Below are 25,144 nucleotides of genomic sequence, written 5' to 3'. Positions count from 1 at the left end.
TCTGGGCTCCCTCCCCACCCCAATCCAGTGCTGTGCAGCGCGTTGCCTTTACCTGCCTCTGGAATTCCCTTTGGCCCTCGCCCATGGGCTCTTACGAGTTGAGTAGCTCCAGGAATGTCCAAGATGCCCAGCCAGCCGGTTTGGAAGCACCAGGGCATCTCCGTTTGTAAAGACCAGGCTGTGCACTGGAAACGCTGAAACTAGACATAGGCAAGAGATTCCCAACTGCTCTGCAGAGTTTTTGTTGCTGTTGCTGTTTTAAATAATCATTGTGTTGGATTGATGTGTTGAATGAAAATTGTGGTAGTTTGGAATCATTTATCACAGAAGAAATGGTGGAATTCCCTTGCCTCTCTGCTGGGATGGGGAGTGCATTCCTGGTTGGAGGCAGGGGGACAGCTGGTTTGACCTGACTTGTCCAGCCCAGAGAGGTCATGGGCGCCCGTCCGTGGCCACAGCTAGGCCAAGTCAGGTGCAGGGAAGATGACGCTGCAGCTTGGCATGCATCTTGCTGCTGCTGACCTGAGCTTCCAAACACAGTGCGTCACTAGACCCCCAGATGTCTCGCCCCTACGCCGCCCACCGCCCGGCAGCGTTTTTCCCAGGAGCTCACAGCCTCCAGAGGCCAGGTCTCCTTCACGCTCGAGGCAGAGTGAGGGGTAGAAAACGGGGCGTGGAGGCACTGTTGACTCATCCCATTTTACAGACGGGAGGAACTGGCTGGCCAGAAGAGAGAAACAAGCACGCAGAGAAAAGGAGAACGAACCCAGAATCCTGACAGGGTGACAAGCCCCGGGGGTGGGGAGACAGGGAGAAGGCCTGTGCTGTGTGGTGGGGTCCTCACCCCTTTCCCCCAGCCCAAGTCAGGAAAACGCTCACCCACGCTCAGACGCACCCCCTCAGTCCCACAAACACAGCCACGCCAGACTCACATCCACTCACCTCCCGGCAGGGTCCTAACGTCTCCCTCACCAGAGCTGACACCACTGCCTGGCAGAGAAAGAGGAGAGGCCTGGAGCCGGATGCGGCTTCCTGTTGCTTCTCCCGGGCCAGAGTGGGACCCCAGAATCCAGCTCTCCTTTGTCTCTTTCTACCCGGAGACATGGCCACGATTCCGGCTTCCTTTCCCTCCCATCCTCATAGGTCCATTTCCCATCTCTGGTTCAACCTGCTGACGGGCCGTGTGTGTGGGTGTCTGAGGTGAAACACTCCAAGGGCTTTCTCATGCTTCATTCTTTTGTTTGGCTGTGCCACGGTATGCGGGATCTTCTTTCCCCAGCCAGGGATCGAACCTGCACCTCCTGCAGTGGAAGTGCGGAGTCTTAACCACTGGACCGCCAGGGAGGTCCCTCATGCTTCATTCTTAATGCAGCTTCCCAGGCTGAAGACTGGACTGGGCAGAGGCTGGGGGCAGAGCGGGAGGAGGGCTCTCCATACTCACGGGTAGAATTGAGGTGGGATCTGTTAGCTGCGAGGGGCACCCAGGTCCCCCTCACTCCCCAGATGGCCTTAAGAGCTAAGCCTCTGATCCAGCATCTCCCAGGTGCTCAGCTGCAGAAACTGTGCTCGTGGGCCAGGGCACAACCCACCCCCTGGTGGGGCTCCCTCCAGCTGAGACCTTCTTCAGCCCTGACTCCATACCCCCTCCCTCCACTCACGGGTGGATGGGCCTGCCTGTGCCCTACGCACTGAGAGTTTATTCCTTCCAGCATTACACATCACACACCTACTAGGTGCTGAGCTGGCCTCCATCCCCCATACCATTCATCCCCACCATGACAAACCCCAATAGAGCTGTGTGAAATTTTGCCGTCCAAAAAATTATTTTAAGAGCCTAGAAAGGATCAAAAGTGCTTACCAAGCACCAGGATGCTCCTTAAATTCCTGCGTTATGACTTTTACACATGAAGCTCCTTGGGGAAGTATTCCATCTCCAGCCCAGATAATTACTTTTCCAAGACAAGCCGGTGTGGGAGTGAGTGCCCTGCGTCCCTGCCCTTTGCTTACCAGGCCCAGGCAAGGCAGTGCTAATTCTCTGCAAAATGCGGTGGAGGTGAAGACCATTTAGACTCTTCACAGCGTCCCCCGTGAGCCCTTCAATGCCTTACGAGCCTCCTGCCCTGGCCGCTAGGCATTCTCCTCCCTTATCAAACCCGCCCTTCAGAAACTGCTCAGATAAACTCTTTCATGCTGAAGTGCAACAGTCTAATAGAGCCAAATGTGTTGTTTTTCTCCTGTCCTAGGAGAATTTGCATTTTAACGAGGGGGATAACCTTGAAGTACCCAAAGGAATCTCTACTTGTGGAATTGCTGGCATAGGCGAGATATTCTGGAAGGCAGAGAGACCTCCGTGGAATGCCTGAAGCCCCCATAACTCGCGGTAAGTCTGGCCATGCACACCCACGGAGCAGTCCTGACCGGTAAGTCTGGCCATGCACACCCACGGAGCAGTCCTGACTGGTCCTCTCGGTCCCTCACTATATTGACGGGAGTACTGGATGAAGAGTTTAGAAAAGCTGAGTTCTAAACCTAGTTCGGCCACTAACCAGTTTGGAAGCACTAGTCACTTCTGTCTCGGACCATAGTTTTCTCATTTGCCAAATGAGAATTTCGGTCCAAATGACCTAACAGGACCTTTCCAGCTCTGATATTCACCTGACTCCCCAGAGGGGCTGGGAGACCCTGGTCCAGCTCCTAAGGCCCTCCGGCCCCTGCAGCTGTGGCCCGGAGGAAATGACCTGCCACCATACAGCGTGAGGGTGTGGGGCAGGGGGGCACTCTCTGGACTTGGACAGGCCTGCAGGCCCCCTGTCCACAGAGCCCGGGCCCCAGCTGGCGAGGAAAGGGAGCGCTCAGCACAGCCCGGACATCGGCAGTGCAGAGTTACATAACCCTCCAGATGGGATATTCCAAACAGCAACAGCACGACAGCCTTTGCCCCACGCCGTGCCTCAACACACACACACACACACACAGCCACGACCACCTTGCCACCTTTTCTTTTCCATTTGTGTTTTCTAGAAGGTATTGCATCTAACAGGGTCCTTACGAGAAGAAACTCCTTTACCCTCTGGGCTTGACCAGAAAAAGCAGAGTCCCCCTCCGGCCACCCTCCCCCCCAGCCTCCACCAGAACCCCACGTCGGGTCAGGCCTCCCCGTTTCTCGGCCCCTCCCTGCTATTCTGTCTCGCTTTCTGACCTCAGAGTCCTGCAAAGTGTGGTTCTCCCTTCTCCCTTCCATTCCCGGGATGGAAGAATTTGGAGCAATGGATTCAGCTTTCATTCCAGCAAAGGGGAGGCAATCTCCTGGCTCAGACTCCAGGCCCCCACTCTCCACTTTTGTCCTTGTCACGTCTGCATACTAGATGAGACGGTAGTTTCCCCATTTAGAAAATGGATGAGGTCATTCTCATCCCCATGGGGTGTTGGGTGGTAGCTCAGATCCCTTCAGTGTCCTTAAGAGAAGTGCAAACAATCTGAAAATGCAACCGAAGAAATTTAGGTTGGGCTTAAGGAAGCATTTCCCAGCTCTACAGTTGTGAGACCTCATTGTAGATCACTAAGGGATGGTGATTTGCCCTGCCTAGCTGCATTTTAAGGCAAGCGCCCATTCACATATCTGGAATAGCTTGGGTGCACACTGTCCAGAGGTAGGGGAGTGGTTGAGGAAAGGTCACTGTAGAAAGGTGGCCTGGAAGAATTCCTGAAGGAATCCTGAACCTGGATTCTCCTCGATAGCTATGGTCTAACTCTGGATGAGCCTTGGGCCCTGGTTTCTTTATCCGTAGAAATGTTACAATATATTGAGCACTTACTTTGTGCCTGAAACAGTAAAAAAAAAAAAACTATCTAATTTTAAAATTTAACAACAACCCTTTAAAGTAGATATTATTCTTCATATCATAAATGAAAAAACCAAGGCTCAAAGAAGGTACACCGTGAATGTAACGTGTCCCAGCTGGTAGGTGGTAGAGCAGGATTCATACCCAGGTATGCCTACCTCCAAAGCCCGCGTGAAAACAAAAAACCCTTTGCAGCCTGTGTGGGAACCCGCGCTTTGTGCTTTTCCAGAAGCAGAGGAGGAAGGCGCTGCAGTGGCCCAAGCCTCGGAGGTCCTGCCAGATGGCCTAGCATTTGGGGATCTGCCAGGTGCAATGAAAGCATCCCCAGGACCTCTTACTAAGAAACCCCTTACATGGGACTTCAATCTAAGATCCAAGCCTCTTTCCAGCCAGGGTCCAGCTGCTTGTCCTGGCTCTCCCCACTTTTTCATGTCACCCTCCCTTTCATTCACTCTCCGCCCCAGACCTGGCCCCCATCTGCCGTTTTTCATAAGTGACCTTTGAAACTCAGGCCGCATAGATATTTGCTGAATCAGCAGGACCAACTGCTGCTCCTCCCGCTGGGTTTCAGGCCAAGAGGAAGACGCGCCAAATGCCTGTGCAAGGGCCTCTGGTGTTGCCTGTGTGGGTCCAGGAAGGGCTCTGGGTAGGAAGGAGATGGCGGTGGAGCAAGGCACACGGGCTGCTGAGCAGCAGGGAGGCCGTCGGGTTTTCCTGAGACCGGGGTGACTGGTTTCTTTTTGGATGAGAGGGAGGGAAGAACGGTGGTCCAGGCCCTCGGAGAGGCAGGGGACAGCAGATCGTCACAAGTGCCTGCTCCGTACCAGCTGCTGAGTGAGCAAAAGACACCCAACGCCCTCCTGTCAGTGAGCCTTCATTCGGCCCCCTTTTCCAGGTGAGCAGCCAGAAGTTCTCTCCTCGCTGAGATAGGAAAGAGACGGAGGACAGAGGGCAAGGGAGCAAGGCGGTAACGTCGCTTCCTCAGCAAGAAGGGCTTTTGGCCGCAAGGCAGAAAGGACCCCGGGCACTGAGATCTCCTTCCCACGTTGATGGGTTTAGCCTGGTCAGGGGAGGGATGATGGGGGCAGGGGCTGTAGGTCAGAGGGTGGGATGGTAAGCACGTGTAGCACAGACATCTCTGTGGATCGACTCCTCCCCGCTCCGTCCCCCTTCCAACTCTCCTTGGCTCTCGCTATTCCTGACATAAGCCCTTGACGCCAACCAAGGAAACCTCTCTGGGCTCTGAACATGCTTTGTACGCTCACCCTCTTAACCCCATTCTGTCCTGATAGAGGATGGCTCTGGGCACCTGCAGTCTGCTTCCACTTATTTAGATGTTTCTAGATCTGTGTCTCGAGTGTGTTGAGCAAGGACTGTCGGCGTCTTTCCTGTCTTTTCGCAGCACAGAGTGCAGGATTTTGAACGGACCGGATGCTTGATACAGTAGAGTTGACTGACAGACAGACTGTCATACTCTCTTAATAGCTCCCAGGAGGGGCCAGTCTTGGCTGTCTGCCACCTCCAGGCAGACAACCCTGACTCAGTAGGAGCAGGGATGCCGGCTCCAATCAGCATCTCAGACAACAGGCTAAAAAGCACATCCAGTGGTCTTCCAGCTGTGCCCTGGCCTCCAGGTAGCATGAGACCGTGGTGCTCAAAAGATGACTGAAGATTTAGTTTATGCTTAGGATGGGAGCAGAGAGGAGGAGACTTCCCTACGCAGCTTAAATGGAAGCAAAGGATGGAAGGAAGAAAATACAGGAGAGGGAACATTTGAGAGGAGGGAAGAAGGGTAAGAGCAAAGAAAGGAAAAGGACAAGGGGGAAAGTAGGGAGGAAGAGGAGGGGTATAAAAAAAGACAAGGGAGGAAGAGGAGAACACAGGAGCTATTCGGACTTCATGGTCCCTTGGAGGTAGGGAGCCCAGGGTAGGTGCTGAATTTGAATTATAAGGCAAGAATCTTCGCCACCCTCCAGTAATCCTCTGCCTGTGGGCTTGGGGACTTGGGCAAACCCTGGGATCCACTGGCTCTAAATGCACGGCTGGGTGGGTGGACCAACATGTGCTCAGACAGAGAAGTTGTGGCCACACTGAAGCCAGGAGCTTCAGGTCGGGTCATGTGCTTCCATGACGTGGAGGGGATTTTGCCAGGTCAAGCTGAGGCTCTGGCTCCAGCCAGGAAAGGGATAATCAATTCTGTAGATGCTGTGAGCCTTGATTAAAAAAATAAAGAGGAGGGCTTCCCTGGTGGCGCAGTGGTTGAGAATCTGCCTGCTAATGCAGGGGACACGGGTTCGAGCCCTGGTCTGGGAAGATCCCACATGCCACGGAGCAGCTGGGCCCGTGAGCCACAATGGCTGAGCCTGCGCGTCTGGAGCCTGTGCCCCGCAACGGGAGGGGCCGCGATAGAGAAAGGCCCGCGCACCGTGATGAAGAGCGGTCCCCGCACCGCGATGAAGAGTGGCCCCCGCTTGCCGCAACTGGAGAAAGCCCTCGCACGAACCGAAGACCCAACACAGCCAAAAATAAATAAAGAAATAAATAAATAAATAAATAAATAAAAATAAAGAGGAGGAAGCTAGATTGCTGCTCTCATTAAGAGGCAAAGGCAGTGGGGGCTGGAGTTTAGCAAGAGCCAGGAAGCAGCAGAAAAAGAATTTTAACCCCTCTGGTGTCGTTCTTTCGTGATGTCTTTGAGCTCACCCACACCCACGTTGTTGCTTCCTTGGCCCGACCTCCAAGGCCATCACCTTCGTAGCTCCCTCAGCTGAAGGAGGGAGAGAGGCCAGGTTGCATGTTAATGCAGATCTGATGACAATTCAACAGTCTATTATTTCCCAGCCCTAGGGTGCCCAGGGCTCCTGCCTCTCCTGGATTTGGGGAGGAAGATGAGTTCTGGGGCTAAGAGATAAGCTGTGCGGTGAGATAATGCATCTCACGCTGCCTGGCCCCGAGTAGCCCTCACCCACCCCTCAGCAACCTCACCAGAGCTGCATTCTCAGCCTAATGAGTCCAGAGAAGGGGAAGTAAGAAATGAGAACGGATTTCAGCAAAATTATGACCCAGGGACCCCCTCTGCCGGCTCTTCCTCCTACGTCAGCATGCCCAGTAGAGAACTGATTCATCAGGGAGATCCCCAGGAGAGGCCTCAGGGAGGGGGCTGCTGGCTCAGCTCTCCCTCTCCCCATGTCCCCCGATCCACGGAGAGGTACCCCTGCCGGCCGCCTGCATCTAGCCCTACACCACTGAGAGGCTGGGCAGAGGAGGACAAGACATGCAAATTTGGGGTCGTGGGTGGAGAGCAGGGTGGGGCTAAACATGTAGTCAGCAAAGATGATTCCTTCCTGAGATTCTGCGGGGGGCGGGGGGGGAACTTGGATTGAAGTTAAGCAAAACAGTGGGAAGAAATGGGTGATCCAAAGGGCATTCAGTCCGCCTAGATGTCCGTGATTTCCCACGCGAGCGGGGAGGGAGCTACAGGAAGAGGGAGGAGGCATGCGTGTGCGTGTCAGCTCTCTAAGTCTCTGGGTGTCCAGGCTTGGGGACCAGAGGGGAAAAGCTGGAGGATCTGGAGAAAGGAAGGAGTTACTGCTGGTTTTAACCTCTCGGTGCCTGGCACAACTTCCCGAGTGAAAGATTTCCAAAACTTCCACTCTCTTCCACCATTTCAACTACTTATTTTTTGTTCTGCTCCCTTGGGAAGCAAAAGCAGGACAAGGGAGAAGGAGAGATGAGGACACGACGGTTTCTCTCCAGTTTTGACATGTGAGGATGGGTAGGAATCCAGGTGATTCCTAAAATCCCTGGATTCCCAGCAAGAGCACCTGAGCAGGAGAGTTTGGGCTCTTTAAGCCACCTTGGGGGACACAGCAATGTCCTTATCCCGGTCTTGCCTACACAGTCCCCTGAAGAGATGCAAAGAGTGTGGGGATGTGGTGGAAGAGGAGGGAGACACCAAAGGACATGAGGAGCGGAATCAGGTGAAGAACCACAATTCCCAGGAAGCTGTGGCTGTCCCCCGGGAAATGGAATGGGATAGCTGCCCGTATTTGGGGAAAAAGCCACATAGTATCTTGGATTTTTTTTTCTTTTTTTTTTTGCCTTTTGCCTCTTGCTGAGCCATGAGCACTGAGGGAAAACTGACTTTCTGCTTTTTCTGCCAGATTAGGAAAGAAAACCGTGAAACTGAAGGAAGGGCAAATGGGCCACTGAGGAAGGTAGGAAGGAAAACCACATCTTCTTGGGACTTGCATCAAATGCTGTGGGATCATCCTGGGTCCTCTGCCTAAGGACCCAAAGTTCTGGTCAAATCTACCCTGTGTCCTGACCCGACTTGTCTAACTCTGCAGTAGATGTGAGGAGAAAATGAGTCTGCATCAAATCTTCACAAGTAGCCCTAGACTAAAGCACGCCAAGGCTGCTGAAGATGATTCTTGGCTCTCCACCCTTCCCACCCCGCCCCCAACTCCCTCAGCAGCCCCATCGTCAGGGTCAGGTGCTGACTAGGTTCTGATTTCCCGTGAGGTGTTCTTCTATCACCTGTCTAATCAGAGAAGGGAAGCTGACGTGGTCACAGCCTTCCCAATACAGAGGAGAGAATATTCCAATCCTCTTTCATTTCTTCTCCCTGTATCTCTAGTTCATGGACGTTGGGCATAAAGAAAGAGCTTGAAGTCCTAGAGTTTCTCATCAGGGGCTAATGAGCATATTTCTCTCTGGACCTACCATGGGATTCCAGTCATCACCAAATAACCAGGGGGAAGCAAGGTTTTCAGTCACCAGCCACGACAGAGATTTAAACAGGAATTCCATCCAAATACCATCTCCGTAAGCCAACCGTCTCTCTCATCATTATCCCCTTTCCACGATTGCTAGCACCCTGCACAGAAATCCTCCTTGAGTCAGAGGAAAAAGCTATAACCAGACTGAATCCTGGCACTGTAAAGGGAACTTCTGTGGGCCTGGTGGGTTGTTACCTTGCACCCCTCCGGGTCTGTGGGCATTCGGAAGAAAGGTGCCCACTCAGGTCAGAGCAGAGTAAGCTTCGCCAAATGAGCCACTCCTGGCTTGGACTCCCACTGCATCAGTTAAAGAGTCACCTCGTTCCTCTGGGAAACGCTTTCTCCCACCCTTCCTCTTCCTCTGTCTCCAGCCCCCCTGCCTTCTCACATCATCCTGCCTCTCAGCCTCGTGCTCTGCCTTCTGAATCCCCTCAGACCCCAGATCTACGGTTCCTGGACCCTGCCCTTTTTAAAACTCTCAACATGTCTCTTTGCCAAGCCTCCGTCTTTTTCATAGCTCACTCTCCATTCGAATAATTTTACTACCTAAACTCCCATCCAGATTTTTCCTAACTTGAAAAGATTCTTCAACTGTTCTCTTTTCTTCAGTTTAATCTGCCCCCCCCAGTCTTGTCCCCTTTAAAATCTGCCAGTTTCCAATAACCCTCATTTCTTTCCTCCTTTGCCCCCAGTGATGGTTGGGATACTCCCGTTTGCTCCAACACCTCCCAAGCCCTCTCAAACACTGATCTCATTCCCTCCTTTCCCCCAAACCTCCTTGACACACTTCTCCCCGCAAGCACACTGAAGGCCCTAGTCCTTCAGTCTCAGGTGCACCCCACTTCCCCCTTGTCCCCTCCTCACGCCCATTTGCTTCCCTTCCTCCCGGCACGTTGGTCCCCGTGCCTTGTTCCCCACTCACTCGGGTCTCCTGCTCAGGACGCCCTTGCCGAGGGCGGCGGGGGATTTGTGCTGAAGGAGGGTTCCAGCAGCGGCGCAACAACTCGGGGGACGCTCTTTCTCCTTGTCGGCGACAGCCCCGGGCCCCGCCGGGTGCTGGTGGGGCGGCTGGGATGCGTGAGCCCTGCCGCTGGGGCCCGGCTGGGGCTGCGCCAGGAGCTGTCCGTGGTGCTGAAGCGGGGGCTTCTCGGGCGCGGTGGGCGGGAGCTGTCCGTGGTCCTGGAGCTGTTCCTGGGCCCCGGCGGCGGCGGTGGCCGGGGCGCCCGGCAGCGGGGCTGGCGACGGGGGGACGAGCCCGGGCGGAGGCAGGGCTTGCAGCAGCTGCTGGTGCTCCCACAGGCTGCGGTTCTCGGCGCTTAGCTCGTCCAGCCGCCGCTCCAGCTCGTCGATGCGCTGGCGCTGGGTGTGGATGAGGCTCTGCTGGTTCTGCACGATGGCCGTGAGCTCCTTGAGGTAGAGCACGGCGCGCACCGGGTTCTCCAGCAAGCTCTCCATGCCGCCCGCCGCCTGCGCCCTGCCTGCGCCTGGGCGGGCGGCGGGGAGCGCGAGGGCGCGCAGGAGCCGAGCAGCCCCGGCGATCCGCTCGCCTCCCTCTCCGCCGGCGCCGCGTCACCGCCACACGGACATTCACACACGCACGAGGGGCGGGACCGCGGCGCCAGGGCCCACCCCTCCCCCCCCCCCCCCACCTCTAAGCTTCGTGAGGAGTCTCGGCTTCCTGCAGGGCTGGCAGAGGAGCAGGATAAACGAAGAGACCCGGGATGGATGAGGGGGATCTGGCGAGAAAGGGAAAGCCGGCCAGGAGGAAGCGGCGGCACCGGGAAAGTGCGGTGGGACCCGTCGGAGAGCAGAAGCAGATGAGGACAGAGGAGGAGGAGAGAGCGGCTGGGAGAACGAGGGCGCGGAGAAAGGAAAGGTGGTGAAAGGAGAGAGAAGTGTATTAAAAAGACGTGGTCTGAAAGGTCACGGGTTCTTTTTCCTATGTGCAGTCATCCCAGAGGACGGGGGTCCACCTTAAAGCCCTTCTGAGGAGAGGCCGCACGCTCGGCGGTCTGTCCTGCTGGGGGATTCCCTGAATCGGGAGGATCCGAGGACAGTGAGGGACCCCAGAGAACGTCTGGTCCTACCTCTCCAGCCAAGGAGAAAGTTAGGGTGGGAAGGCTGTTTACGCTGGCTTTTCTCTGGGAATGAGACCTCAGGACAGTTTTGGCCACTCTAATGGGAACACAGACTAAATAAACCGGGCCCTCTGTGTCATAGGGCTAATGCTTCCAGAAACTTCTTAAGAGAGCATTCTGTTTGAAAAATATTTATGAAATGCATACTACACCGAACACTGTGCTAGGTGGTGGTAAGATAAGGATGACTAGGACGGACTCTGGCTTCTTGAAGCTTATGATTAAGTGGGAGAAACAGGTAGTAAATATTTAATTTCAATATAAGGCGGTAGTTGTAAGTGATAAGATAGAGATTGCCCAGAGCGCTATAGGAGCCCAACAGCTTGGGGATTTGGGAAGGCTCCTTGGAGGGAATAACACTTGAAGTGGGAAGGATTTTCTAGAAAGGGGGAACAGCATAAGCAAAAGCTCAGAGATAGGAATCCGCATGGACTGAATCATTCATTACTTTCTACAATACATGTACATAAAACACACACTAAGTGCCAAGTAACGTACTAGGAACGATGTAGTCTAGCCCTAGCATGGACCATAAGTTATAGTTTCTATAAGCAAGATTACAACCTAGTAGAGTAGATACAGCATGCACATGGATATCTAAAATACCAATCAATATTTCTGTAAGAGCTCTTCGAGCCAAGTGCCATAGGAGTTCAGGGGAGTGGGAAGTCGTGTTTGACTATGGTGATCTGATAAAGAGGAGGTGTTAGTCAAGCTGGGCCTTGAAGGATGGGAGGTGCTTCAACAAGCAGAACAGAGGAAGATAGGGGAGCTATGTCAGGCAGCGGGAAAAGACTAAGGAATGGAAATAGAGCACCTCTGTTCAATGCAGTCTGGCAAAAAAATGACCCTTTCCTCTGGGCTATGAGTACCCTTAGCATATCTGTTGTACTGTTGTATCTTCCACACAGGTGGGCCACCAGCCTCCCTATGGACCTGCTCTTCCCCCCAGAGTAGGCATATCTGTTGGTACCACGTGTCCTGTGAGCTGGGCCAGCCAAGCCCATCTGGTGCCAGACTTGAATGACGTTATGGGAAAGGATCTGTGCTCTGCAAATAAATATATTGGTTTCTCTGCACTTGTATTTTTATTTTGCTTTCCTCCCATTCATTTTCCTAGCAGACTTCCTTTTGTAAAGAATGCGTGAAGGAAGCTTAGCCGCAGCTGAGCCAGCTTCCAGGAGGATGCTTTGGTAGTGACCAGTATTCCAGCTGAGGAATGGAGGTTGAGGGGTGGAATGAGTGCCCACAGAAACTCAAACACTTTTCTTCTGAATTTTCTTTGCTTGCCTAGTTGATTTGTTGTCTAAATAAGAGTTGGGTGTTCATAGAAACCAATACTATTTCTATAAGGGAAACAGCCTGCAGCATAATTCTCTATGGAGCTTGTTTAAAATGCAGATTTCTGGGCCCCATGTTAGTCCTGCTGTGTTGGAATCACTTGGAATGGGGCCCAAGTGTTTTCATATTTTTAACTTTTTTTGTTTCATTTTAAAAAAGCTTTATTGGGTTACAACTCACATGTAATAATATGTACCCACTTTGAGTGCACAGTTCAATGAATTTTGCAAATATATACACCGTCTAATCAAAATTTCCATCACTGCAAAAAATGAGGTTACTACCTCATGCCCCTTTGCAGTCAATTGCCGTCATCCTCATCCCCAGTCAACCACTGATCTGCTTTCTGTCAAGACAGATTAGTTTTGCCTGTTCTAGAATTTCATGTAAATGGCAATCATAGAGTGTATACTCTTTTGTGTCTTCTTTTTTTTCCCACAACATAATACTTTTGAGGTTCATCTATTCTCTTATAAGTATCAATAGTTTGTTCCTTTTTATTTCTGAGTAGTCTTCTATGGTATGGGTATACCATAATTTTTCTACTCACCTATTAATGGACATTTTAGTTGTTTCCAGGTTTTGGTTATCTTGAATAAAGCTGCTATGATCATTAAAGGACAAGTCTTTGTGTAGACATATGTTTTCATATGTTTCATGTTTTATGTTACATGTGTCTTATCAGAAGGAAAAATCTAGAATTGGAGTTGCCAAGTCATATACTAAATATATTTATATTTAACTTAATAAGAAACTGTCAGATTGTTTTCCAAAGTGGTTGTACAATTTTTTATTCTGACCAGCAGTATGTGAGAGGTTCAGATGTCTCACATCCTTGCTAACGCTTGGTATTTTTACTCTTTTTTTTTACTTTATCAATCAGGAGTATATTAGTGTGGCTTTAGTAAGTATTTCCCTATTGACTAATGCTGTTGAGTATCTTCTCATGTGCTTTTGGCCATTTGGCCATTACCTTCTTTACCCACTGTTTCTAGTGAATTGTTTGTCTTATTTTTGAGTTGTAAGCGTTCTTTATTTATTATGGAAAGTAGTCTTGGCCAGATGTATGCATTGCAAATATTTTCTCCAGTCTGTGGCTTACCTTTGTTTTCTTAACATTGTCTTTTGATGAGATTTTTATTTTGATGAAGAAAAATTTCTTTCTTTCTTTTATAGTTCATGCTTTTTGTGTCCTATCAAAAATTCTTTGCCTGTCCCAAGGCCAAAAACATATTCTATGTGTTCTTCTAGAAGTTTTATTGTTTATGCTTTTATGTTTAGGCCTATGATCCGTTTCAGGTTAATTTTTGTGTTTGGTATGATGAGTCAAGTTCCATTTATTCCTTAAATGTTTGACATAATTCACCACTGAAGCCATCCCAGCCTGGAGGTTTCTTTATGGGAAAATTTTAAACCACAAATTCAAGTTCTTTAGTAGATATGGGGCTATTCAACATTCTCTTTCTTTGTGTATCCATTTTGGCAATTTGTGTCTCTGGTAGGCAGAATGACCTTCCAACGATGCCTTTGTCTTAATCGCCAAAACCTGTGAATATGTTAACTTATGTGGCGAAAGCAACTTTAAGTATGAGGTAAAGTTAAGGATCTTGAATTGGGAAGATTATTCTGGATTATCTGATGGGTCCAGTGTAATCACAAGAGTCTTTGTAAGAGGGAGGCAAGAGTGTCAGAGAGGAGATGTGACAACAGAAGCAGAGGTCACAGTGAGGCAATTGCTGTCTGGAAGCCAAAAGGCAAGGAATGCAGAAGCTGGAAAAGGGAGGGAAACAAATTCTCCTCCAGAGCCTCCAGAAGGAATGCAATCCTGCCAATACCTTGGCTTTAGCGAGGTGAGATGCATTTTGGACTTTTGGCTTCCGGAACTCTAAGATGGATGGTAAATTTGTGTTGTTTTAAATGGGGGAATTCCCTGGTGGTCTAGTGGTTAGGACTTGGCATTTTCACTGCTGTGGGCCTGGGTTCAGTCCCTGGGGAATTAAGATCCTGCAAGCCGTGTGGCGCGACCAAAAAAAAAAAGTCACCATCTTTGTGGTAAACAGCAGCAATAGGAAGTAGATATAAGTGTCTTTTAAGAATGTGTCCATTTCATCTGAAGATCAAACTTATTGGCATGAAGTTGTTTATAATATTTTCCTATTAGCCTTTTTTAAAAATATTTTTTAATTTTTATATACTTATTTATTTTTGGCTGTGTTGGGTCTTCATGGCTGCACACGGGCTTTCTCTAGCTGCGGCGAGCGGGGGCTACTCTTTGTTGCGGTGCGTGGGCTTCTCATTGCAGTGGTTTCTCTTGTTGCAGAGCACGGGCTCTAGGCGTGCTGGCTTCAGTAGTTGTGGCACATGGGCTCAGTAGTTGTGGCTCACGGGCTCTAGAGCGCAGGCTCAGTAGTTGTGGCGCACGAGCTTAGTTGCTCCACGGCATGTGGGATCTTCCTGGACCAGGGCTCCAACTCGTGTCCCCTGCATTGGCGGGCGGATTCTTAACCAGTGCGCCACCAGGGAAGTCCCAGAAGCTTTGATTATTGACTCTGGACCTTTCTTCTTTTTTAATACAAGCACTTAAAACTCTAAAGTTCCCACCCACCACTGTTTTTGCTGAATCCCACAAATTTTGTTTTCATTTTCACTAAGTGCAAAATATTTTGTAATTTCCCTTGTTACTTCCAAATCTTTCTATTACTGGTTTCTAATTTAATTCCTTTGTGGTCAGAGAACATACTCTGTGTGAGTTCAATCTTTTTTACATTTATTGAAACTTCTGGGCCTTTTATATGGTCCAGTCTACAGCCTGTTTTGATTCACGTTTCATGTGCAAGTGTCTGGTAGCCACTCCAGCTTTCTCATTGTTAATGTTTGCATGTGTGATAGGCAGACTAATAGCTCCCCAAAATGTTCATATCCTACCCCTGGGAACCTATGAATATGTTACCTTACATGGCAAAAGGGACTTTGCAGATGCCATTAAAATTAAGACCTTGAGATGGAAAGATTGTCATGGATTATCCAGGTGTGCCAAATCTAACCACGTGATTCCTTAAAGGCAGAGAACCTTTCCTGGCTGTAGGCACATGGAGACATGACAACAAAAGAATGGTCAGAGTAGTGTGATGTGAGAAGAACTAGACCTACTTTATTTGCTTTGAAGATGGAGGAAGAGGCCATGAGCCAAGGAATGTGGGTCACCTCTAGAAAAGGCAAAGTAACTGATTTTCCCCTAGAGCTTTCAGAAAGGAATGCAGCCCCGATGCCTTGATTTTAGCCCAGGGAGACCCATGTTGGATTTCTAACTTACAGAACTGTAAGATAATACATGTGAACGGCTTAAACCACTACATTTGTGATCATTTGTTATGGCAGCCACAGAAAATTAATACAGCATGTTACATTTTTTCCCATCCTTTAAATTTATCTGTGTCTTTAAGTTTAAAGTCTTTTTTCTTATAGATAGCATTTAGTGGTGAAAATACAGTATCTAAAATGAAAGTTTTACTGGATGGGATTAAAGCAGATAAACACTACAGAATTTTAAAAATCAATAAACTTAAAGATATAGCAACAGAAACTATCCAAACTGATTGATATTATTCCACACGTCGCTGAGTCTCTATTCTTCTTATTTTTTTTTCCCAGTCTTTTTTTCCCTCTGAGCTTTGTGAGGATAGTTTCACCCCTAGAAGTTCCACTTAGTTCTTTTTTTATATCTTACATTTCTCACCATTATGTTTATGTTTTTCTCCTAGTTTGGGTCTCATTTTCCTGCTTCTTCACATATCTAGTAATTGTTTTATGCTATGCTGGACATTCTGAATGTGACTTTGTTGAGTACTGGATTTTGTTGTTTTCCTTTAAAGAGTGTTGGGCTTTGTTTTTGCAAGTAGTTAAGTTACCTGTGGATCCACTTGGTCCTTTCAAGACTAGTTTTTAAGCTTTTTTGAAGGGCCAGTCTAGAGTAATCATTCTAGGGCTAATCTATCCCTGCTGCTATGGTGTGATCACTCTGTCATCTGATCGGATGCCATTAAGGTCTCTTCAGTCTGGCTGGTGAGAGCTCTAATCTCTTCCAGCCTGTGTGAGCCCTGAGAATTGGTCAGCTTAAACCCCATCATTATGTGCTGAGTCTTGTAGAGTTTTACCCTGGATGTGTACAGTTCAGTGTTCAGCAACAGACTCAAGGGGGCTCTCTGCGGATTCCTGGAGCTCTTTCTTCAGATAACTCCTTCTTCTCTAACTCTGCCCTGTAAATTCCGGCCACCTCAGCCTCCCCAAGCTCCAGTGTCTGTGACCTCAACTCAGAGAGATTGTCGTGCTCTGCTTTGGTCCCCCTCCCTGCATAGCAATCTTGAAAGTCCCTCCCAGGCGGCAAGCCAGGGCGATCGGGGCTCACCTAGTTTGCATTCCTTTTCTCAGGAACGATAGCCCTGTGCAGCTAGTTTTCCAATGTCTGAAAATTGGTTTTTAAATATATGTGTATACTGGAATATAACAATTTTCTAGCCATTGATAGAAGAAGGGCAAATGGAGTCCCAGTTCTTGGCTTCTGGCCAATTTTTTTATGGCTGGAAGCCAAAAACTACATGTTTAATGAGCACCCCAGGTGATTCTGATGCACCTTAAGGTGGAGAGCTCCTGGGCTGGAGGGCAGTAAAGGGAATGCCTTTCCAGTTCACAAGACACCTTCATGTTCATTATCATGTCATCCTCAATCCACCCTCTGAGGATGGCTGGGAAGGGATTACTCTTCCCCTTTCAGGACACTTTTTTTTTTTTTTTTTTTTGCCGCACCACGTGGCTTGCAGGATCTTAGTTCCCCGACCAGGCATTGAACCTGGGCCGTTGGCAGTGAAAGCACTGAGTCCTAACCACTGGACCGCCAGGGAAGTCCATCTTCCTGGTATTTTCTGTTTTGTGTAAAGTGCTCTTCCTCATTCTGAATCCCTGCATGTCCAGATCCCATCCCATCAAGATTTAGTATAAATACCACTTACACCGTGAGCATCTTCCATCCTCTCTTCTTTCTTTGGATTCTCATAGCACCTTGACGTCTCTCTCTCTCTGACCTTAACCACTCTCTCTGTTATCTGGTTATCCATGTAGTTGTCTTCTCCTCCTAGACTGCAAACTCCTCGAGGGCAAGAATTAGTGCCTTATAAATCTGGACACCCACCCCACGCCTGATCTGCCCTCATCCCAGGGCCTTGGGCCAATATTCCAGTGATATGTGTTCAATGGAAGAATAAGGTAGTGGTTGGGAGTGGTGAGAGAGGACACAGTGAGCAGTTATGCTTAGTCGAAGGGAAGAATTCAGCCTCAGAAAATGGCACTTTACCCCCTGGAGCCTCCGATGTCTCTTCTGTTTTCTTACTTATTGTTTTATATTTTGGCCGTGCCGTGCAGCATGCGGGATCTTAGTTCCCCGACCAGGGATCGAACCCGCACCCCCTGCAGTGGAAGCACAGAGTCTTAACCACTGGACCGCCAGGGAAGTCCCTCCGATGTCTCTTTTAAAATGACGTGGTAGGACACTTGGTTAAATTGTGTGTGTGTGTGGTGTGTGTATATACTTTTCTACGTGTATGCATAATCAACAGTAAAATGTTTCAACATTGAGATCAGTTCAGGAAGACTTCCTGAAGGAGGTGGGGTTTTAAGACTTCCCTCTTAGCTATGACGTATATGTTGGTAAAATCATAATTCTAGGCTAACTTGGTAAGAGCAGAAGGAATACTGACGAGGGCTTTGATGCCCGATGGACAGCAAGGGATTCAGTTTTTCTGGCCCAGGGAGTGAATTTGTGCCTTTCTTCCCCCTCAACGACCTGACAAGATCAGAAGGTGCTGCCACCTCTGTCCACACGATGCCTCGCATGGTGGGGGATGAGTGGGGTGGGAATCCTCTCACTTCAGCACAGAAGACCCACAGATTTCACACACAGCTCTGACTGGACAGCTCGCCCGATGGGCAGGTGGGGCTGGGGAAGAAACAGTGGTGGTGTCTGCTCCGGCCCACGAGATTCAATGGATGCCAGACAACTAGAGGGGGCATTCGGGAGCATTTCGTCCAACCCTCTGCCTCTGGGCTCCATACAAACCAGAACTCGGGCTCACACATGCTACTTATGTATTTTGTTGCCCGGACTGGAAATAAATCAGGCTATCAGCCTACAGGGAAGTAAAGCAAACACAGCCTCTTCCAGGGACCTTTTGGGTCTGTTTTCACAGGGGTTTGCCTTATTATATAATAACCGTGATGATAGTCCTAGCCAGAATTTGTATTTCACTCTCTGGGCCTGGGTTTTCTTAACTGTAAAATGGGAATAATAACTGAATCCCCATCATAGGTTGTAAGAATATTGTAAGGATAAATAGTGCGTGAGATGTGCAATCACACGTATTCATTTTATTTGATTCTCAGCGAGTGGTTAGCAAGACAAGTCTATTTTTCAGATGTGGCAAGTGAGGCTCAGAGAGGGTGAGTAGCTTTCCTGACGTTACACAGCCAATGATGGCAGAACCAGGACTGGAACGCAGGTCTCCTATTCTAAGCCCCTCCTCCTTTTCCTCTGCACCACATATTCGGACATCCTGATAGGACGTGGAAAGAATACTTTAGGGGATGGTCAGCAATGCCCTTATACTTGTATGTGTGCTTAAATGAGGTGAAGCGTTAAAGCACTTAGAACCATGTCTGGCACAGAACACGTGTCCAATAAAATCAGCTTTATTTTAATAAAGCTTATATAATACAGTAATAAATATAGTAATGCTATACCATGTACAAAGTACTTTCACAGATACACAGTGTCATTTAGTCCTCACAAAAAGCCCATGGAGTATTTGTATTAACCCGATTTTACAGAAAAGGGTGCAGGGGCACACGGGAATAATGTGGCTTTCCCAAGGCTAGTAGATGCCAGAGCCTGAGACCTCCCTCAGGCCAGGCTGCCCTGGGTCTCCTCAGACAGGGCTTCTCTCAAGTGCAGCCCAGGAGGTGGTGTTTCTGTGTCTCACAGAGTGAAGTTCAGTTGAGGGTGTGCAGTTCATGGCCTGGGCCTCAGAAGGAGCCTCCGAGGTCATCCTGCAGTCGGGGTTTGAGCTGGGGAAGCCCTAGTCACCCTAATTGCCCCCCAATGGATCAGGCCAGTCCTGCCAGGTTCCGGGCCATTCCGAAGGCATCCCAAGCTTTCTGGCTTGAAGAGAGCCGCACACCCATCCTCCCAAGATACCATTTCCTTGGGGCTCCTCTGGATTTAGGAATGGAAAAAGAACCTGGATTCTGGAAAAGGCAGTTGTGGGTTTGAACCCTCACTCTGCCCCTTCCACCCATAAGACCTTGGGGAAATGACTCACCTTCTCTGAGTCTGCGTTCCTTCACCCGTACGGTGGACCTCATGCGGATGCTGTGGTTACGCGATAGCTGCTGTAGAGTGAACGCTGCCTGTTCTGGAGCAGGAGCGGTAAAGGTTTCCCTGGGGTCATGGTCGCTCTCCCTGCACATCCCCGCCTCCATCTGTGAAGGGCTCAGTAGCGGTATCCCCTGAGCGCACATCTGTGAATGTTCTGTGTGAACAGGAAAGTGGTGAATACGTTGTTTTAGGAGGAAGTCCAGATCCAAACAGAACCTGTGGGCCCAGCTGAAGGTGGGAACACCCCTCCGCCATTGCCCCCCCCATCTCCAGCCCCAACAAAAGGCCTGCCTTGAATTTGGAGAAGGTCATAAGCCTCCACGGCAGATGCATAGAGATGCTCCAGAAAGCCCTGGAGTGAGAAGGGCGTGGAGAGAACTGTCCTTCTTCTTCGAGGGAGTGCTGTGCGGTGTCATTGAGAACATTTGAGAAGCTTCCGGCTGGGGCCACAGGTCTGAGAACCCTGGTTACTGGTTCGAATCCTTCCTCTTTGCCCCTGACAAGCCCGTGAGCTGGGGCCAAGGTCTGTTTTTCTCCAGACCTCAGGAGTCCCTCTGTGGAGTCGGGGTGGAGGTGGAATCACTGGATCCAGGAGAAAGAATGGCCTGGGCGCTTACCTACCTGAGGACACCCTCCCCCCCAAACGCAAGCATCCCACCGTGTCGTCCCTAATCACCAGGCTCTGCCCCAGATTTCCCAGGACAAGCGAGTCCCTGCATCACAAGATGGTTGTCTAATTTCAGGATGACAGCATGGCTAGGAAGATTCTGCTTACGTGGAACTGTGATCTGCCTCCCTTGACCTTCCTCCCATGGGTCAAGTTCAGCCCTCTGAAGGCTCATTATACCAGCCAATCCCTTTTAACCCCTTCCAGCTCCACCCTTCCAGGGATAGGGAGAGATGAGAGGGAGGGAGGAGGGAGGAAGCCACATCCAAACTGCCTGACTTTCTCACATGGCATCGTCTCCGCAGAAGCTGTGGGTGTCACATTTGACAAATTGTTTTGAAATATTCTCTTTTTCTGATTGCTGCCAACTTTTCCTCACCACCCCCCCCCCGCCCCACCCACAGAAGCTGCTCTGAGAATGACCCAGGAAGTGGGAAGCAATTCTAGCACCCCACCCCCTGGGGCTTCTCCAGTTTGAATGGCAATATTTAGTAGTTTTCACCTCTTTATCATTTTTAATAATTTTTCAGAAGAATCCTTCTTTATCAAATAGACTCTTGCGTGGAACTCGGATGGGTGGATGAATGGAGAGGCAGGTAGTTAGATAAAATGGGAATGGTGTGGTTACGTAGCTGTACTGTAGAGCCAGACTACAAGGTTTAAGTCCTTGCTCCGTCACTTACTAGCTGTGTGACCCGGAGCAAGTCACTTAACTATTCAGCTCCTCAGTTTCCTCATCTGAAGATGGGCATAACAGTTAAAACCCATCTTATAGGAATATTGTGACTACTAAATGAGTTACTGCATCTAAAGCCTTAAGATAACCCCTGGAGCAGTGAGTGTCTGCCATGATGATGGTGATGATGGTGATGTTGGTGGTGATGGTGGTGGTGGTGATGGTGATGGTGGTGGTGGTGGTGGTGGTGGTGATGGTGGTGGTGTTGATGGTGGTGGTGGTGGTGGTGGTGGTGGTGATGGTGATGATGGTGATGGTGGTGGTGGTGGTGGTGGTGATGGTGGTGGTGATGATGGTGATGGTGGTGTTGATGGTGATGGTGGTGGTGGTGGTGGTGGTGGTGGTGATGATGGTGATGGTGGTGTTGATGGTGATGATGGTGGTAGTGTAGGTGGTGGTGGTGGTGGTGGTGGTGATGATGGTGGTGGTAGTGTTGATGGTGAAGATGGTGGTGGTGGTGGTGATGGTGATGATGGTGATGGTGGTGGTGGTGGTGGTGGTGATGGTGGTGGTGATGATGGTGATGGTGGTGTTGATGATGATGATGATTACCAATGACTGAAGTTGGGGAGACTCTTCCTTCCTCCAACCAGTGTAATTCTTGAGACATTGGAGGTTCTGGGAACACTGCTTGTAGACCACTTATCTAGTTCATTTTCTCATTTGACAGAGACCTAGAGAAGGGTCACACGATGGAGTGCTGTAGAACAAAGCCAGATCTTGAGCTGAGGTCTCCTGCCTCCTGGCCTTTGCAATTCTCAAATATCTTTCTGCACGAGCCGAGCTGTGGACCCAAGCCAAAGCCAGAGGCAAGGAATCAGCATCACCCTGCAGCCAGCAGGTCTGACCTTGGCTGAGCTGCTCTACTCCCCGTTCCCTCCAGGCTGGCTCCCAGAGGTCCTGTGCAGATGAAGTAGCAACTTTGGGTCTCTTGGAGTGAGGGTGGAGGCTGAAAGGTGAGGAGAAGGTGGGTGAAGGCAGTGAGCTGTGAAGCTTAATTCACACAGAGGCCAGGTCTTAAGAGCACAGGCTACAAGGTGTTACATGCTGTACGTGCAAAGTGCAGTGATTAATTGACAGGCGAGTCTAGAGACCCATCAGCCTTTCTCCGCCCCCTCTCCCCTCCTCTCTCACTGTCACTCAGAAACATGAGAGGAAGCATCTCTCCCCAAACAGGCAATTCCAGGCAGGGGTGCCCCTCTGACATTTACATTGCATCTCCAAGGTGATAGAGGAGGGAGGTCTTTAGTTTTTATCAAAACCAAATGAACTGTTTCTCTTATATCAAATGACACCCCTCATTCATTCATTGAACACGTTTTTTGAGTGTCTACTATGTATGTTCTGAAGGGTCACCTTCATGAGCATGTGACCTGGGAAATGACACAGGGTCCTATGCTCAGAAGGACCCCGTATTTGGTTTAATGCTCTGCTGTCAGCATCTTGAAATGGTTAACCATTTTGCCTTGACGTTGGTGTTTTGTAAGGTTGTCAGGGAAGTCCAGTGCAGGGGAGCACGCACACGGACAGGAGACGAGTCACGCGAGTGTGTCCTGTGCCTTCAGCCCACTCCCGTGCAGCCTTCTCGACACCCCATGAGCAGGGAGCTCCAGGGGACACACGCCATGGGGGCAGCGCAGGGAGACTCAAGTCAGTGCAGGAGGGAGCGCTGTCAGGTCCACGACTGACGGGTGGGGTGCCCACAGGCTGGAGAGGCCACACCGTCCATCCAGCGCAGAGCTGGCTCTGTGCGCAGAAAGAAAGCAGTGACATTCGAAGAGACACAAATGACCAAGGAACCTTATCACATCCTTTGCTACTGATGTTACGTCCCTATTAACCAATGCTTAGGCTGAAAATGGTTACACGGAAGGAAAGGAAAAGACAGAGCAGCCGCCAGCTCCCTTTCCTTGCAGCCCTGCCTGAGTCACCAGTGACCGGAGGCGGAGTGTTGGGGTGGAATGGCGCATGTCAGGAGGGATAGAGAAACGTCCGAGTTCATTCATGCAGTACGTCCGCTGCTCCCGTAAGAATGGAATACATACACATGGACCCGCCGTGAACTGTGTGACTTTGGTGATTCCACATAGCAGCTAAAGGCTCATATTTCCATTTAAAATTTGCAACATACAGTATAAAGATGAACGAAAATTCGTGACGATAATTTAAATTTATTTTTTAACCTTTTAACTTAGGATAACACGAAAGAGCAAATAAAAGTTACTATGACAAACTACACTTCAATAAAATATTTTAAAAAATAAACTATAATGGAAAAGAATCTTGAAAGAATATATCTAGATACATATAGATATATTCTTTTTAGATTCTTTTCTATTAGATATATAATGGAAAATATATATAATATAACTGAATCACTTTGTTATACACCAGAAACTAACACAACACTGTAAGGCAGCTACAATCAAAAACAATTTTTTTTTTTTAAATACTATGACAAGTCGAGAGAAGGAGAACACGGGAGAAAAGAAAAAGCTGTATATTTTACTACCTTTAATGACACTTTTTTCCTACTTCTTGAACAGGGCCCTGCATTTTCATTTTACATGGGGCCCACACATTACATAGCGGCCCTGGGGTGAGGTACCAGGGACGCAGGATCTACAAAATACAGTCCCTGTCGTCATAGAGCCTACTAGTCTAGTGAGAGAAACATAGGTTAACCAAATGATCCTAGAAATACATCATTATAAGCTGATCAGTGCTAAGTAAAACTATTATAGGGCTCCCTCAGGGCATGTAGTAGCAGGACCTAAACTAGCCTTGGGGTCAGGGGAGACTTCCCTGAGGAAGTGATGTGTGAACAGAAATGTGAAGAATAAGCAGGTGTTAGTGAGGTAAAGAACAAGAAATGACTGTTCCAGACAGAGGGGACAGCATGTGCAAAGGCCCTGAGGCAAGAGAGAGACTGGCAACCCAGGAAAAGAAAGCCACCTGGCTGGAACATGGCCCAGTCTTATAAATCCCGTTAGGAATTGGTCTTTCTCCTAGAAGTTATGGAAAGCCATTAAGAATCTAAATAGGGGACTTCCCTGGCGGTCCAGTGGTTAAGACTCTGAGCTTCCACTGCATGGTGGTGGTGGGGGGGGTTCGATCCCTGGCCAGGGAACTAAGATTCCACAGGTAGCATGGCATGGCCAAAAAATAAAAATTAAAAAACAAACAAAAAATCTAAATAGAATTCCCGGCACACATACATACACACACATACACACACACACACACACAAAGTATCTAAATAGGAGAGTAAATGGGATCAAATCTGTTTTGTTTTGGGTTTTTTTTATAAATTTATTTATTTATTTGTTTATTTTTGGCTGCGTTGGGTCCTCGTTGCTGTGCGCAGGCTTTCTCTAGTTGCTGCGAGCGGGGGGCTACTCTTTGTTGCGGTACACAGGCTTCTCATTGCAGTGGCTTCTCTTGTGGTGGAGCACGGGCTCTAGGCACGTGGGCTTCAGTAGCTGTGGCACGTGGGCTCAGTAGTTGTGGCTCGCGGGCTCTAGAGCGCAGGCTCAGTAGTTGTGGCACATGGGCTTAGTTGCTCCACGGCATGTGGGATCTTCCCAGACCAGGGCTCGAACCCGCGTCCCCTGCATTGGCAGGCGGATTCTTAACCACTGCGCCACCGGGGAAACCCTCAAATCTGTTTTTAAAAAGTTCTTTCACTGTTACAGTGTGATGAAATAAAACCCTGGCGGTCCAGTGGTTAGGATTCCGTGCTTCCGCTGAAGAGGGTACAGGTTCGATCCCTGGTCAGGGAACTAAGATCCCACATGCCATGCGGCGCGGCCACAAAAAAAAATTATATTTTAAGGCAGGACAAGAAAAAATTAAACATAAAATTCTCTCTGTGTGTTTGTTTGGGCCTTCTCTCTCCCTCCCTAATGTGCAGTGTGCAACTGCATTACACATTAATCAAAACTTTTCAAAGATGGGAGTGCCTTCTTAGCTGTGGAGATCAATTTTGTTTCTTTCTTCTGATGCTAGCAATGTAACTTCTTAAAAGAAGAACGTTCTTTCCCAGCTCTGCAGGGGGTCATGGCGACTTGCTGCTCGCTTTGTATGCACTTACCTGGACTATGTATCCTTGGTGAGCTTTATGTAAAACATCAGTGTGTCATTTTGATGTACAGTCCTTTATCTCGAAAATGTGTATGACTGTGCCTTCTACTTCTAGCAGGCGGAACAGTTCTCA

The 25,144-nt window shown here is 49.3% G+C and overlaps 2 protein-coding genes across 5 annotated transcripts in view; one reads left to right on the top strand and one right to left on the bottom strand.

The window, feature by feature from the left end:
* Positions 1–10,162, bottom strand: part of IQSEC3 (IQ motif and Sec7 domain ArfGEF 3) — a 101,935-nt gene extending 91,773 nt beyond the window's left edge. For 3 of the 4 annotated variants that reach the window (XM_057555898.1, XM_057555900.1, XM_057555901.1), the window contains exon 1: positions 9,546–9,895. Coding sequence is in view for 1 of the 4 variants with exons in the window: in XM_057555897.1 (XP_057411880.1) it covers positions 9,546–10,078 (533 nt within the window). In the remaining 3 variants the exon portion in view is untranslated. Of the gene's footprint in view, positions 1–9,545 lie in introns of all 4 variants that reach the window. The other variant, XM_057555897.1, reaches the window with a different exon arrangement.
* Positions 2,341–25,144, top strand: part of WASHC1 (WASH complex subunit 1) — a 50,651-nt gene continuing 27,847 nt past the window's right edge. Inside the window, exon 1 of the mRNA XM_028163521.2 lies at positions 2,341–2,380. Coding sequence (XP_028019322.2) covers positions 2,356–2,380 — 25 coding nt within the window. The 5' untranslated portion in view covers positions 2,341–2,355. The remainder of the gene's footprint in view (positions 2,381–25,144) is intronic.

Source organism: Balaenoptera acutorostrata, chromosome 11 (genome assembly GCF_949987535.1).
Source record: "Balaenoptera acutorostrata chromosome 11, mBalAcu1.1, whole genome shotgun sequence".
Classification (NCBI taxonomy): Eukaryota; Metazoa; Chordata; class Mammalia; order Artiodactyla; family Balaenopteridae; genus Balaenoptera; species Balaenoptera acutorostrata.
This window is presented reverse-complemented; position numbering and strand designations above follow the sequence as displayed.